This window comes from Tachysurus fulvidraco, chromosome 1, assembly GCF_022655615.1.
Source record: "Tachysurus fulvidraco isolate hzauxx_2018 chromosome 1, HZAU_PFXX_2.0, whole genome shotgun sequence".
NCBI classification, from domain to species: Eukaryota; Metazoa; Chordata; class Actinopteri; order Siluriformes; family Bagridae; genus Tachysurus; species Tachysurus fulvidraco.
Genome location: NC_062518.1, coordinates 1,165,197 through 1,180,196, shown reverse-complemented (window position 1 = coordinate 1,180,196; position 15,000 = coordinate 1,165,197). Strand labels below are relative to the sequence as shown.

The 15,000-nt window shown below is 41.1% G+C and overlaps 1 protein-coding gene across 1 annotated transcript in view; it reads right to left on the bottom strand.

The window, feature by feature from the left end:
- The window catches only part of LOC113649361 (cadherin-8-like), a 91,814-nt gene that overhangs the window by 15,589 nt on the left and 61,225 nt on the right, over window positions 1-15,000 (bottom strand). The window contains exons 3-4 of the mRNA XM_047818752.1: window positions 14,518-14,812; window positions 8,515-8,663 (exon numbers count right to left, since the gene is read on the bottom strand). Coding sequence (XP_047674708.1) covers window positions 8,515-8,663; window positions 14,518-14,812 — 444 coding nt within the window. The remainder of the gene's footprint in view (window positions 1-8,514; window positions 8,664-14,517; window positions 14,813-15,000) is intronic.

Here is a 15,000-nt window from a genome sequence, read left to right as displayed (position 1 = left end):
TGTGTGTGATGAAGGTGTGTATGTATATGGAGGTGTGTGTGATGAAGCTGTGTGACGTGGAGGTGTGTATGTGAAGGTGTGTGTGATAAAGCTGTGTTGCTTGGAGGTGTGTATGTGAAGGTGTGTGTGATGAAGGTGTGTATGTATATGGAGGTGTGTGTGAAGAAGCTGTGTGGCTTGGAGGTGTGTATGTGGAGGTGTGTGTGTGAAGAAGCTGTGTGGCTTGGAGGTGTGTATGTGGAGGTGTGTGTGTGAAGAAGCTGTGTGGCTTGGAGGTGTGTATGTGAAGGTGTGTGTGATGAAGCTGTGTGGCTTGGAGGTGTGTATGTGAAGGTGTGTGTGATGAAGCTGTGTGGCCTGGAGGTGTGTATGTGAAGGTGTGTGTGATGAAGCTGTGTGGCCTGGAGGTGTGTATGTGAAGGTGTGTGTGATGAAGCTGTGTGGCCTGGAGGTGTGTGTGATGAAGGTGTGTATGTATATGGAGGTGTGTGTGATGAAGCTGTGTGACGTGGAGGTGTGTATGTGGAGGTGTGTGTGATGCAGTTGTGTGTTATACAGCTGTGTGGCGTGGAGGTGTGTGTGCGTGCAAAAGCAGGTGTGTATGTGAATCAGGACAGAAAAACAAACATGGCTACTGTACTGATCTCTGCACTAATTAGACTGACGTGGTGTACGAGTGTAAATAAAGCTCTCAGGATCAGCAGAGATCAGAGCTTTTCCTCCCTGAGGCCGAGGCTGAGCGCCGACACGAGCACAGGGTCGAGTCGTGTCCATGTTACTGTCCACCAGCATGTGACCACAAATCAAGGAGTTCCAGAGAAAACGACTACAAGAAATACAAGGGGATAAAAAATATCTTCTCCTGCATATTTAATCGTCGGAAAGCGACACAGAGAGAGAGAGAGAGAGAGAGAGAGAGAGAGAGAGAGAGAGAGAGAGAGAGAGAGAGAGAGAGAGAAGATGGAAGGCAGTGGGGTGTGTGTGTGTGTGAGGAGGAATTCTGGCATCCGATCATATCGCAGGAAACCGAGCCAGATGCACCGTCGGAATTAGCACACTGTGGGCATGAAAGGAAGAAACCTCTCTCTCTCTCTCTCTCTCTCTCTCTCTCTCTCTCTCTCTCTCTGCTCTATAAAACATAGCCGCTGTAGTCCCGAGCCTGTGGGTCTCCTTCGTTGGTCCCGTGGTGATTAATTATTAAAGCCTCACAGTTTCATGAGGCTGGATTTGACTTCATTCCTCCTGATTCCGCTCAGAGCGCGTGGACTTTATGACGCGAGTCGAGTCGTCCGTTTAAACCCCAAGACCGGCTTCGGCTCGGGACTGTTTTCACTCAGTGAATATTTTACAAGATTTGATAAAGATCACATTAATAATACAATAAAACTTTTCTTCTCACATCGAGCTTTAAGAAACGAGAAGAAAATAAAAGTGGGGAAAAGTGCAGACTCATCTGGGTTACAAACTGAGCTCAGGTTTAAAAACATAATCATCGAATAAAAGGAGCCGGAAATGATTTAGTTATTAATGTCACTGATATACGGATATCAAAGAAAGAAAGAAAGAAAGAAAGAAAGAAAGAAAGAAAGAAAGAAAGAAAGAAAGAAAGAAAGAAAGAAAGAAAGAAAGAAAGAAAGAAAGAAAGAAAGAAAGAAAGAAAGGATGCAGCTAATTGGTTTAAGGTGTGATGTGAGATCAGGGATTGTTTTGATTTCTGCAGTTATTGTACATTATGGTGATTTTTACACACATCTGGCAACCCAGTCCAGTTGACGCTAGCATGTGCTGATTAGTCTGTCACACGGGACATGGCGTCTCTCTCTCTCTCTCTCTCTCTCTCTCTCTCTCTCTCTCTCTCTCTTCCCCCTCATTTCAGCTTTCTCTCATTTTCTATTCGTTTATCACACTGTGATTTTCTTTTCCAGAAAAAAAGGCAAAAAAAAAAAAAAAACTGTCGCTTTTTGTTCAGCTTTATATATTTATATACTTATATATTTACTCATTTTGTCTTTTTTGTCCTGGCGCTCTGTCATTTTGTCGAGTTCGGAGCCAATCATCCGTGCTAGTAATCTTTTGCAGCGTGCCGTGAATGGCTTCATTTCCTGGCCACGTGTGAATTTTCTTTTTTTGCGCTGCCTCATGGGAAAAATGGGCCGAGGTAATAGACTCGACTCCGAAAAAAAGCAAAAACAAGCCACTCGGGTCCTGTTTGACTGGAGGCTCGGTATTAGCTGAACAATAACATTTTCTTAGCAAAAGCGCGAGAGCAGCTGAATGAAGTGAAGTAAAACAGCTCGCTAGCTCACGACACGTACAGACAGACATTAAACGCACGAATAGCTTCAGAGGAAAGTCTTTAGTTCGGTTAGCATCATTGTAGACGTTCCTCATGAACACTGAACACCTGTCCCGGTGTTACCTGTCCTGTGTGTGGATATAATAGACAATTAAACACTGCCCTGATTGTTCCAAACGTCCTCCACGTGACAGATGGTGCAGAATAAGTGCTTACTCAGGACGTCTACCACGCCACGGCTACGGAACGCCGGAACACGAGAGCTGTTTACATTTTCCCCTCAAGTTTCAGACTGTAATGGAGATTTGACAAATTGGCAAGCGGGCCACAAACATCTGTGTGTTTCCTGCAATGCATGCTGGGTTATTTACACAAGCTACAGGGCTTTTTCCTCCCCAGAATTCAAACAAAACAAAGTTCATCAGCGTACACAAGCCACGGGTTTAGATCTTAATAACATTAAGCAGAAAGTGATGGAGAAGAAGGAGAAGACATTTATAAGATGTGTATAATAGAATAAAAAAGAAAGAAAGAAAAAAGAAAGAAGGAAAGGATTCCAGCTCTCGGCTTTTAAGGTGTGATGTGAGTTTAGGACTTGACTCAGCAGATTTCTTAATGTCGAAGATCTGGCAACCCAGAATAGCTCATGATACCTGGATTGTGCTGATTAGTCTGTCACACGGGACGTGGGATCTCTGTCTGCTCATTTCAGACAGAGGTTTCTTTAAAGGGTCAGTATGTAATATTTCACAGTATCTCCTGAAAGTGAGATTAAAAGATCTTCACCTCACTGACACGAAAGGACGGAAAAAAAAATGGGAAGAATCAAGTTTAATCATGGATTAAAGCTGAAGCTAATTTCAGGGCCAGAAAACCTAGAAAAAACATTATCGATGTACAGTATAGTGCATCATGTTGCCTTAAAGTCATTTCTGTCTGTATCTTGGTTTATAGTAGGAGCACTTAAAAATATTTATTTATTTATTATAAAAATAAATAAATAAATAAATAAATAAATAAATAAATAAATAAATAAATAAATAAATAAATAAATGCTGCACCACATATTTAATGGTCCTGTGGCGTTGATTAACTGGAGGTGAATCTGTAAGGTCGGGATATTTAAAGATTTAAAGCATGTCCCTGTTTGTTCCTGGCTTTGGGTTCGAGTCGCCGACCTCGGAGGTTGGACCGGACCTCGGGGTGTCTCTCGGCACGCCTCCGGAGCAGCAGATGTGGCATCGCAGTAGGCCAGCTGCACAAGGCGTTACACACCCCGGAGCCCCCTGCTTCCATCTCCATCTGCCACCACCGAGCCACACACACACACACACACACACACACACACACACACACACACACACACACACACACACACACACACGCCACACACTACGACCTGCTGCTGGACTTCACCATTTATCAGACAGCTGAGAACTAGCATGTGCTAGTATGTAGAGGGGGCAGAATGCAATATGGCTACTTCTGAGAGAGCTCGGTGATAACGAACCGTCCGCTCCATAAAATTTCTCTGGTTATTGAAAATATCGGAAAATTGTTCACGCACCATCTGGTTCCAATTTTTTTCTCCATTTGTTATTATGTCACGTGCTGTATTTCATCAGTTTTGCTTTACTGCAACATTTTACAGGAAGTAAAAAAAAAGTGCAGTCCATCAGGCAGAACATGCAACAGAAACACAAGGCTAGCAGTTTAGCATTGTGCACATAAGAGTTTAGGGCACTCGGTGTCTCACACAGTGTAGGACAAAACAGCACTAAATGTCGCTGTGCTAATTCGCATATTCATCGTGTCATCATGAGCATTTGCATATCAAAACACGAAGAAGGATACAAAAGAAGATCTGAAGTCTAGATGGAGGATCAGATGGAAAATAGAGCTCAGTGATTGGTGGATGGAGAGAAGGGAGCTGAGTGATTGGTGGATGGAGAGAAGGGAGCTGAGTGATTGGTGGATGGAGAGAAGGGAGCTCAGTGATTGGTGGATGGAGAGAAGGGAGCTGAGTGATTGGTGGATGGAGAGAAGGGAGCTGAGTGATTGGTGGATGGAGAGAAGGGAGCTCAGTGATTGGTGGATGGAGAGAAGGGAGCTCAGTGATTGGTGGATGGAGAGAAGGGAGCTCAGTGATTGGTGGATGGAGAGAAGGGAGCTCAGTGATTAGACTCAATTAAAATAAGTTCAGTGTAAAATACAAAATATTAGTTGATAGGCTTTAACTTGTATAACAGCATCTGTGATGTGAACTGGAGAGCGAGAGCGAGATCGAGAACAGGACAGTCGCTAACGTCAAACTACTCTTAAAATATATCATATATATATAATGCTATTATAGAGGGCTAAAGGGTCTAGTAACAGGGTCAATAAATTAGCAAAAGCGGTGTCACTCTGCATCAGCTTCAGGCTTTAAAAGTGATGCAGATTCAGGATGAAATGATGCTGCTCAAAAGTGCTAAACTGGCATCTACTAGCTTCCACCGCTTGTTAGCTACGCTAGTCTCGAGCAAGAATTAATCAGACCAAAACTCCTTTAGCTACAGGAATCCATTCTGGACCTTTTTTTTTTTTTTTTTTTTTTTAACACAGAAGACTTTTCAGTTGTTGCTCAGAAAGATACGAAGGAAATTAAAGCTAATTTAATTAAGACTTTTAATTAGGATTCAGTCTCACACTTGTGTCTGAATAAATTGTTTAGTCATAAAGTGTTCCAGCAGTGTTTGTTTTGCAAAGAAAATATAAAATCCCCTCCAATGTTTCCATAAATCCGTCTAAGGGGAAAAGTCACCGGTTGCCATTGTCAGAATCCCCGCTGACGAGCCCGTATTTATTTATTTTTTTACCTGCCAGGGATGCCGCGTGCATAATCAGAGATGTTATTAGAAGTAGAGCCGCGCTCGCCTGTTAGTCCTGTTACCCGTGCTCGTAATAACTCTCAATATGCAAATGAACTCTGGGTAATCTATTAACGTCACTTCGATTTTATTTCAGCGCTCCAATTTAGCAGATCCTGACACATCGTCTCCGTACACGCGTTCATTTTGCCAGGAGAGCGCGAGGGAAGGGCGGAGGAGCCATGTGCCATCTGTCTCTCCGCCATAATGACTCGGTAATGAAGCCGCCACTAACGCCGGCTCCCTCAGGCCTCGAGTTTCACACAAACGACAACAGGAAAAAAAAAAGAAACAACTTTTGCTTTATTCGCTTTATTCTTCCATGTAGCAATTATTGTCATTCACACCTTTTCTTTGGAAAAAGAGGCGGGCCGCACGACTCGACGTTAATTACCCTGAGAGTCGCTGAAAAACTCTCGTCGGTGCCAGAAGGCTTTATAATTCCAGCATATGTTCCACAGACCTGATGGGGGAATTCGCTCGCTCGTCTCGGTCCTCGCAAGTCAAAGACCCCATTAGTGAGGAAACGGCTTCGCTAAATCCAACGAGATTTGTCCAATCCATGCAAATGACTCTTAATTCCCATTGTGCTGGACCTGCGTTGGTAAGTAACGGACTCGGATTTAATTGAGGTGAAATTGAAATGCTAGATAATCTCATGAATATACATAAGAGCACAGACTCTGAAAGCGTGGACCATCTTTAATCCCGCTAACTTTAAGCAGTGTGCAGGATTTGTCAGGCCTCATATGGCTCACTCGATTATTCATTTCCAGGAATCGGTGATAAAGTTGGAGATTGAGAAGCTTTGTTTTATTTGATGATGGCGGCTTTGCTTCTTTGTAAAAAAAAAAAAAAAAAAAAGTAAAAAAACGTGCGGTGCGATTTAATGCTTTATTGTTTCGTAAAAGCAGCATTGTGTGGAAATTTGTGGCAAAATATTAAACACAAGTTGTAAGAGTGAGAATTATTATTATCGTGATTATTATTAACTCTACATTATGGTTATTATAATTTTCTCATAATTTCCTCAGATGTGCCAAGATATTTAGAAAGTTTAACATCTGTGAAAAAAGAAGTTACACAGATCGATATTTATCCTTATTAATATGCAAATTCTTCTGATATTAAAATCCTGTCTTTATGTATATTTGAAATATTACTTTCATTACCTAACATAGCTATCTGGCTTTGCTAGCTGCTAATAATCCAATCTCATTACAATGTTAACATCCACTAGGGAGCTTTAGCTTTGAGTCCACCTTCTGAGTTCTGTGGATAGGATTTTAAACATTACATCATCCTCTTTGAATAATCAGCGTCTTTATTTTTGTGTAGATTAGATCGTCCTAATGTCACTATAATCAACTAATGTAGCTAATTAGCTAGCATAGATTAGTCACGTGTCACATTATAACGTTACCCTAACGACTGCAGATTTCGTTCATCGACAACTTTAGCTAATTTAGCTAGATAGCTATTTTAAATCACAAAACTTTAGAACTGTTATCTGTTACTTATCTGCATAGACTATGTGATTCTTCTAAATCCGCGGTGCTTATAATGACATCGTAACCTGAGCTCATATATGGCCCCGCCCTCTAAAGTGACTTTTGTGTACATTTTATACATTTTAGTTCTGTGTTAACAAAATTAGACGAGAAACAGCATCTACAATAGAGTTAAGTTTTTATGCATCAGCCCTGGTCGTCATATTCAGGCAGAAACTGTTTCCATGGATATATAAATGTAAAAAATAAAAAAAAAACGAGGCTCTCACAGCTACTCAGTAATCCACTACTGCATTATCTCTCATGTGTATGCTCCTAAGCATTGCCTACTTTTGTTTGAGCTACACGGAGCAGCGGGAAGATTAGATAATGACGGAGATTATCCCGAATTTCCTTTTTGTTCGGCTCCATCGGCAGAGCCGAGGTCATCGACCACATCATCTTCCAGCACAGGAAACTAAAGCCAAGACATAATGTTCTTTTCTCCTCCCAATTTTTATTAAGCCGTGAGTCTTATCTCATACCGGACACACAGCAACATCTGCAGCATTCAATAAATAAATAAGTGGATTCGCGGAGACGGACGGACAAGACGGAGCGTGAGACAAAAATAACGACACTTACTCCAAACGAACTGTTGCAGCGGCGCTTTGTCCAGACTTCAAAGTGAAACACGACAATTTCTGCTAATCTTTTCGCACTTTATCAGCACTGCTAACAAACCGGTTCTGGATCCTTTGCTGAAGTTTTGCGTCTCTTCATATCCTTTATAAACATTCTGTTATGTTTAGCGTAGCAATGTTAACGCTAAAGCCTCCAGAATGTCACGGTGTGTTTATTAAATAAGCAGCAAAACCTCGGTTTGTGTTTTTTTTTTTCGACCTCACAAAATCCTTCCCGTCTAAGTATTTAAAGTCGTGAAAATGCTGTTGCTAGGCAACTGGGAATTCCAGACACTCGGCACGAATTAGCGAATGACTCGGGATTAAGATTTGGTTCATAGCCGTTAACTTTCTTAAACAAAAAGTGCAGAGAGGGAGGAAACCACAGTGAACGTCAACACCGTCCAGTCCTCAGATGTGTCAATAAATGACTAAAAATGACTTACTAACTTACTCGGCATCAGAAATCTCTGCATGAACATGTAGAAGATAGGAGTATCATCAAGAGAATGATGTGATGATGCAATATTCTCCACACGAGAACTGTTTGACGATGTGGAATCATCTCTTCGGTTTAACTACATGAGCGTAACATCAGTATAATAGTAACATCATCTTCTAGTAATATGGTGGTGTGGTGAAGCTGATACAAGGTGGAGTTATTTCCTTTAGCAGCATGAACTATAGTGTGTTATTCCTTTTTCTATTTTCATCCCTTCATGAATGAAACTCCTCCAGTTACCTACATACCTCTGACTGTTTATAGGCGTCGACACCGGAGACTCCTTCCATAAATGTTACATACACATCTCATGAACATCTCATGAACATCTCATCTTTTTAAACAAATATTCACGCTTTGAATGAGCCGCTGCTAAAGAAAGACTTTAATGTAAACATGTGATTTGTAGCTGCACTACTGCTAGAGCCGCTGTTATAGAAAACTCATCAACACAGTCTGACCAATCAGAGTCCAAAATTAAACCACATACAACCTCCAAGTGTTCGGGATACGACCTGCCTCCGCTTTCAGTATGGCATCAAGGCAGGCAGTCATGCGTGTGTGTGTGTGTGTGTGTGTGTGTGTGTGTGTGTGTGTGTGTGTGTGTGTGTGTGTGTGTGTGTGTGTTATTCACACTGGACCTGCGTGGCCTGCTCTTCAGCTTCCTGCTCATCATCGTGTGTGATTTATTTGTGGGTGGCATAAAGCAGATGGCGTAGAGCACCGGCCCTGATCCACACGTCTGTTCCAGCAATACGACACATTTTAACGCCTCGACACTCGCTCCAGGAAACAAACAAACAAAAAAAAAAAAGAATTAACACCCACTTTACTCACCTCATTATTAAGTTTCATTTCCAGAATCTTTTCCGATCACATCGAATCTCATATTTCTCCTCCAAGAGCTTAATCAAGTCCAGCACTCTCAGTGTGAAACAAACAAACAAACAAACAAACAAACAAATAAATAAATAAAAAAGGAGCCGAGTGTGTTAATGGGTTAAATTAACATAATGGAATTGAACCGAAGAATTTGTGTCAGTTTCTTTCGTTGTAAGAAGACAATTTATCACAGCGCTATTTATTATTCACAAAAAGTATTGGAATGAAATCGGTTGTCAAAAACGAGTTAAAGCTCACGAGCTGGACATGAATTAATGCTCACTGAATAATGTTTTAATGACCTGACCTGGGCCTGACTTTGTGTGTGTGTGTGTGTGTGTGTGTGTGTGTGTGTGTGTGTGTGTGTGTGTGTGTGTGTGTGTGTGTGTGTGTGTGTGTGTGTGAAGGTATATCTTCAGTAAGTGAAAACAGAAATTAACACATGGATACACACACACACACACACACACACACACACACACACACACACACACACACACACAAATATTTTTTCCATCAAAATTGATGTTCTAAAAGCACTGGCTAGGACATAAATAAATAAATAAATAAATAAATAAATAAATAAATAAATAAATAAATAAATAAATAAATAAATAAATAAAATGACAGCAGAATCCTAACATTTTTTTTTCGTCTTAATGGAAAGTTCCCCCTGGACACGGTGTATATCAGACGTAACACAGGCGGCATTCCAGACATCCACAGTCTATTTCCAGGTCTAAGTCAATTTTCCTTGAAATATTTTTTGCAGCAGTCTACAGCCAGACGAATCGCCTTTCAACCACCGAGACATGAAACATCTCTGAGTGTAACACCGACTCTGTGAAGGACCTGTTTGTTTCTACCTTCCTTGTTTGGTTTCGTAACTCGAAGAGCTTTCGACTCGTCCCGTGCCTGTCTCCCAATACATAAATACTTTACGAGACCAAACCAAGTCAGGTCCGAGCCTAGTGAGAGAACGGTGGCTAATGTTTAATTAATCTGCAGCGTCGAAAAGAAAAGAGCGAGTCACAAAAGGAGGGTTTTTTGTGCCGCTGCAGGAGAGCCGTGGCGTGTCACCCCGGAGCTCGTTATCTCCGACACGTCACTGTCAAACCCCGATAACGCCATGGATGAGTTCAATCGAGTGCATCGCTGGCGGAGAGGGAAAACACACCCTCAGACACCCACCCACCCACCCACCCACAAACACACACACACCCTGTCATCTGTGTGTCTGTGTGTGCGCCGTTCTAGCTTCAGACACATGATGGATTACAGAAACAGTGTAGAAGTAAATGTCGTGTCCAAACAGCCAAAGAAAGAAAAGTTACTTGTCTGCGTTGGACTGCTGACATCCAGTCTATTAATCAATCAAGAGCAGGAATGGAATAAATGAGAAGTGTAATGGAACAAATGAGTACAGTAATTATATAAAGGGCTAATGCTCAGAGTTCTTTATTACATTTGCTGATGTAGTAAATAAAACACCAAACTCAATTAGTGTGTGTGTGTGTGTGTGTGTGTGTGTGTGTGTGTGTGTGTGTGTGTGTGTGTGTGTGTGTGTGTGTGTGAAGGTAGATAAGGCTTAGATTAGTGCTGTGAACCTCAGGATTTCACAAGATCGGAACCTGCTGAGATTAGATTTAGTGCAATGTTTCTTTATATACAATTAAACAATGTGACGGTGTGTGATATGATGTAGTATGATGTGATACCATATGACACAATGTGATACCATATGACACAATGTGATATGATGTAGTATGATGTGATACCATATGACACAATGTGATACCATATGACACAATGTGATACCATATGACACAATGTGATACCATATGACACAATGTGATACCATATGACACAATGTGATATGATGTAGTATGATGTGATACCATATGACACAATGTGATACCATATGACACAATGTGATACCATATGACACAATGTGATACCATATGACACAATGTGATATGATGTAGTATGATGTGATACCATATGACACAATGTGATACCATATGACACAATGTGATACCATATGACACAATGTGATACCATATGACACAATGTGATATGATGTAGTATGATGTGATACCATATGACACAATGTGATACCATATGACACAATGTGATACCATATGACACAATGTGATATGATGTAGTATGATGTGATACCATATGACACAATGTGATACCATATGACACAATGTGATACCATATGACACAATGTGATACCATATGACACAATGTGATATGATGTAGTATGATGTGATACCATATGACACAATGTGATACCATATGACACAATGTGATACCATATGACACAATGTGATACCATATGACACAATGTGATATGATGTAGTATGATGCGATACCATATGACACAATGTGATACCATATGACACAATGTGATACCATATGACACAATGTGATATGATGTAGTATGATGTGATACCATATGACACAATGTGATACCATATGACACAATGTGATACCATATGACACAATGTGATACCATATGACGCAATGTGATACCATATGACACAATGTGATACCATATGACGCAATGTGATACCATATGACACAATGTGATACCATATGACACAATGTGATACCATATGACGCAATGTGATACCATATGACACAATGTGATACCATATGACGCAATGTGATACCATATGACACAATGTGATACCATATGACACAATGTGATACCATATGACGCAATGTGATACCATATGACACATTGTGACACAGTGAGAGGTGAAGTGGCTAATGTGTTCAGGCTCTGGGTTACAGATCCATAGGTCTGTATCACTGCCCTTAACCCTCTCTTCTCCAGGATTGACTCTGTGTTCTGACCCTAACACACTGTGACATGTGACTGAATCATCTCACGACGCTGTGATACACACCGTATGTGACGAAGACAAGCTGCTTCTTCATCACCACATGATAAAGTACAGTTACATTGCCTCTGAATGATATGTGATTATTCAGAATCAGGATTACTGTTAATCTGTGAATAATGATGATGTAGAGGAGAATTCTTTCTTTCTTTCTTTCTTTCTTTCTTTCTTTCTTTCTTTCTTTCTTTCTTTCTTTCTTTCTTTCTTTCTTTCTTTTAATTATTATATGTGTCACAAATAAAACTAAAGGAAAAAATAAACAGTACAAAACCTCATATTTGTGAAACAGAACTATTTTCTTTACTGTATTTATGGAAGCACATGATGAGAGGCTCTGAATGCCATCACAGCAGCAGCAGTAATCAGGAGCTCCGAGTTAGAGTCGTGTTATATACAAGTCACGACAGCTGCTGATTTTACTTTGATAGAGATTGTTATAAATAATAGACGGAAACGGATTACACTGTAAGCTGGTAGGATTCCTGTGCATTCCTTTCTCAGGATGTGTGTGATGTGCCGCATGTATTGTGTCGTGTATACGGTGTGTATAAAAGTCTACACACCCCTGTTTAAACAAATATAAAAAAATAAAGATCAGCTGCTTCTGTAAGATTTTCTTTAGCTCCGCTTGATTTTATACGACTGTCAAAGGACAGAATAAAAAAAAAGTTACATTTAGAATTAAGTTGCTATTTATCTCGAAAATATTCCCCTGACGATCAAGTCTGAGGTGACGGTGGTGAGGAAAAAAGATGATATGAGGAAGAAACCTTGAGAGGAACCAGACTCATCCTCATCTGGGTGACACTGGACAGGAAATAATGTCAATGTAAATAATGTCATTTCTACAACAGTTTATAATCGTTCACCCGAGAGCTCCCGAGGAACTAATGGGTCATCGCAAACTCTGAGTTCACCACGGACCAGACGCTAATTCCTTCCTGCCGGAGTTTTCGAAGGACTGCTGATGAAGATCAGACCACACAGATTTCAGAGCCTGTGCAGGATCTCACTGTGGAACTGATTAGATCGGTGGAGATTAAAAAGAATTTCAAAACATTAGATGTTCCACAGAACATAATGAGGTCCATCATCAACAAGTGGAGAAACCGGATCACCACGAAGACATCACCATTGACAGGACGTCCCTCCAGAACTGATGGAAGGACACGAAGAACAAAAGTTAACATGGATACTGCCAAGAGACCTCCAGAAACCTCCACACTGTTAGAAATTGCTGTTAATTTATGGTGACGTTTTAACAGTATGAAGCTGTTATACTTAAACGCAGCTCCTTGGGTGAAATGACGTAAGTATTCAAGAGTATTTTTGGAACAGAAAACTGCAGTGTGGATTTTCACCAGTCTTCCCACTGTGAGCTTTGCTCATCAGTACACACACGATTCCTTATATTTGCAAATTAAATAAAGTCGTTTTCCGGATATTTCCGGATGCCAACCCATCGCAGGGCACACACACACACACTCTCATTCACTCACACACTCACATACTACGGACAATTTTCCAGAGATGCCAATCAACCTACCATGCATGTCTTTGTACCGGGGGAGGAAACCGGAGTACCCGGAGGAAACCCCCGAGGCACGGGAAGAACATGCAAACTCCACACACACGAGGCGGGAATCGAACCCCCGAACCTGGAGGTGTGAGGCGAACGTGCTAACCACTAAGCCACCGTGCCCACCCCCCATATATAGATACCAAAACCATAAGAGAATATTAAAAATAATCTTCATTTGTGTTCTGAAATCAAATGAAGCGCTGATAGGTTGGTGTGAGGTGAGGTGAGGGAGACGACTTTAAAAGTATTGAGAAAGAAATAACAAGTTAATAAACGATAAAAAATGTGACCGATAATTTCATTACACACACGTCGAGTAAAGTCTCTGTCCAGACAAGTCCATGATCAACATTTAAATGTGAGGGGAAAATCCTAATAATATGCTAATAATATGCTAATAATATGCTAATATGCACTCCTAATAATATGCTAGAATGCAACATTATCTGAAGTTAACACGCAAAGACTTTGCTCTTGTTTGCTGTTGTTTCTCAGGCACTTTATCGGGAGTAATTCTGAGAGAGGCACCGAAGCCGGACGAGTCCTTTGGAAGTAGACAGCGAAGGTCACGGAAATAAGACGTCGGTCAACCACCGGGTTGCAACTACTGTATTAATGATTCATTTTCTAAATGTAGAAAATGAAAGAAACAAATGAAAGTTTGTTGTTCGGAGCCATCCACGATTCCCTCCAGCATGAGTAGAGCAGCTGAGGTGAAGAAGAAACATCCCTTTATCCTTCCAGCATCATAAAGACCCGGAGCACAAGAATAAAGACGATAACTCCGCTTCCAGTCCGAGCCCTGACATCAATCAGAAGTCTGTGGAATGACTTGATGAGGGCCATGAACATGAGATCCCTCACAATTATCTCCAATCTGTTGTATGTTTGCAAGGAAGAGTGGAATAAAACGGCCGAATCAGGAAGTTACACCGGGTAGAGTCTTTCTTATAAAGACAAAAAGTATGAAGTAAGGGGTGTACATACTTATGCATCCGGATTATTGTGTCTTTAAAAATATCTATTTGTTTTCCGTGTGAATTTCGTCAGTTGCTATAACATAATAAAAGAGGAAAAAGATTGAGCAGGATTTCTGTTTTACATTTTAATTAAACAGATGGAGACTTTTATTTTGTATTGTGTTTTTAGTTGTATAAACATCATGTATTGTGTAATCGTGTGCATTTTTGAAATATTTATCTACAGTGGATCTGATATCGTGGTCGATCTCAGTTAGGAGTTAAATCGATAGTTCACTCACCGACAGGCGACATTTCGGGCACCGAGCCCTGGTACGGCCCCTCGATGAACTGCGGAGGATTGTCGTTGATGTCCTGCACTTTGATGATGAACTCTGACGGAGGCTCCAGTGGCTCGTTGTTGTCTCGGTTAATGACCTGCGCCGTGAGCGTGTACTCCGCCTTCTCCTCGCGGTCCAGCCTCTTCATGGCGTGGATGTCACCCGTCAGCTCGTTGATGGCAAAGATGGTTCCTGCTCCTTCTCCTGCCAGAACGTACCGGATGTTCTTGTTTCCAACGTCGAGATCCGTGTGGAGCTGCAGAGAAAATAAATCATACGTTCAGAAGGAAACTTAATGAAAATATATATAAATACAGCGTACGGAGTCAGGCGGTTACACAAAACATAAAATAAACAATAAAACAGACAGGACAGACAGTGACAGAGAGAGAGAGAGAGAGAGAGAGAGAGAGAGAGAGAGAGAGAGAGAGAGAGAGAGAGAGA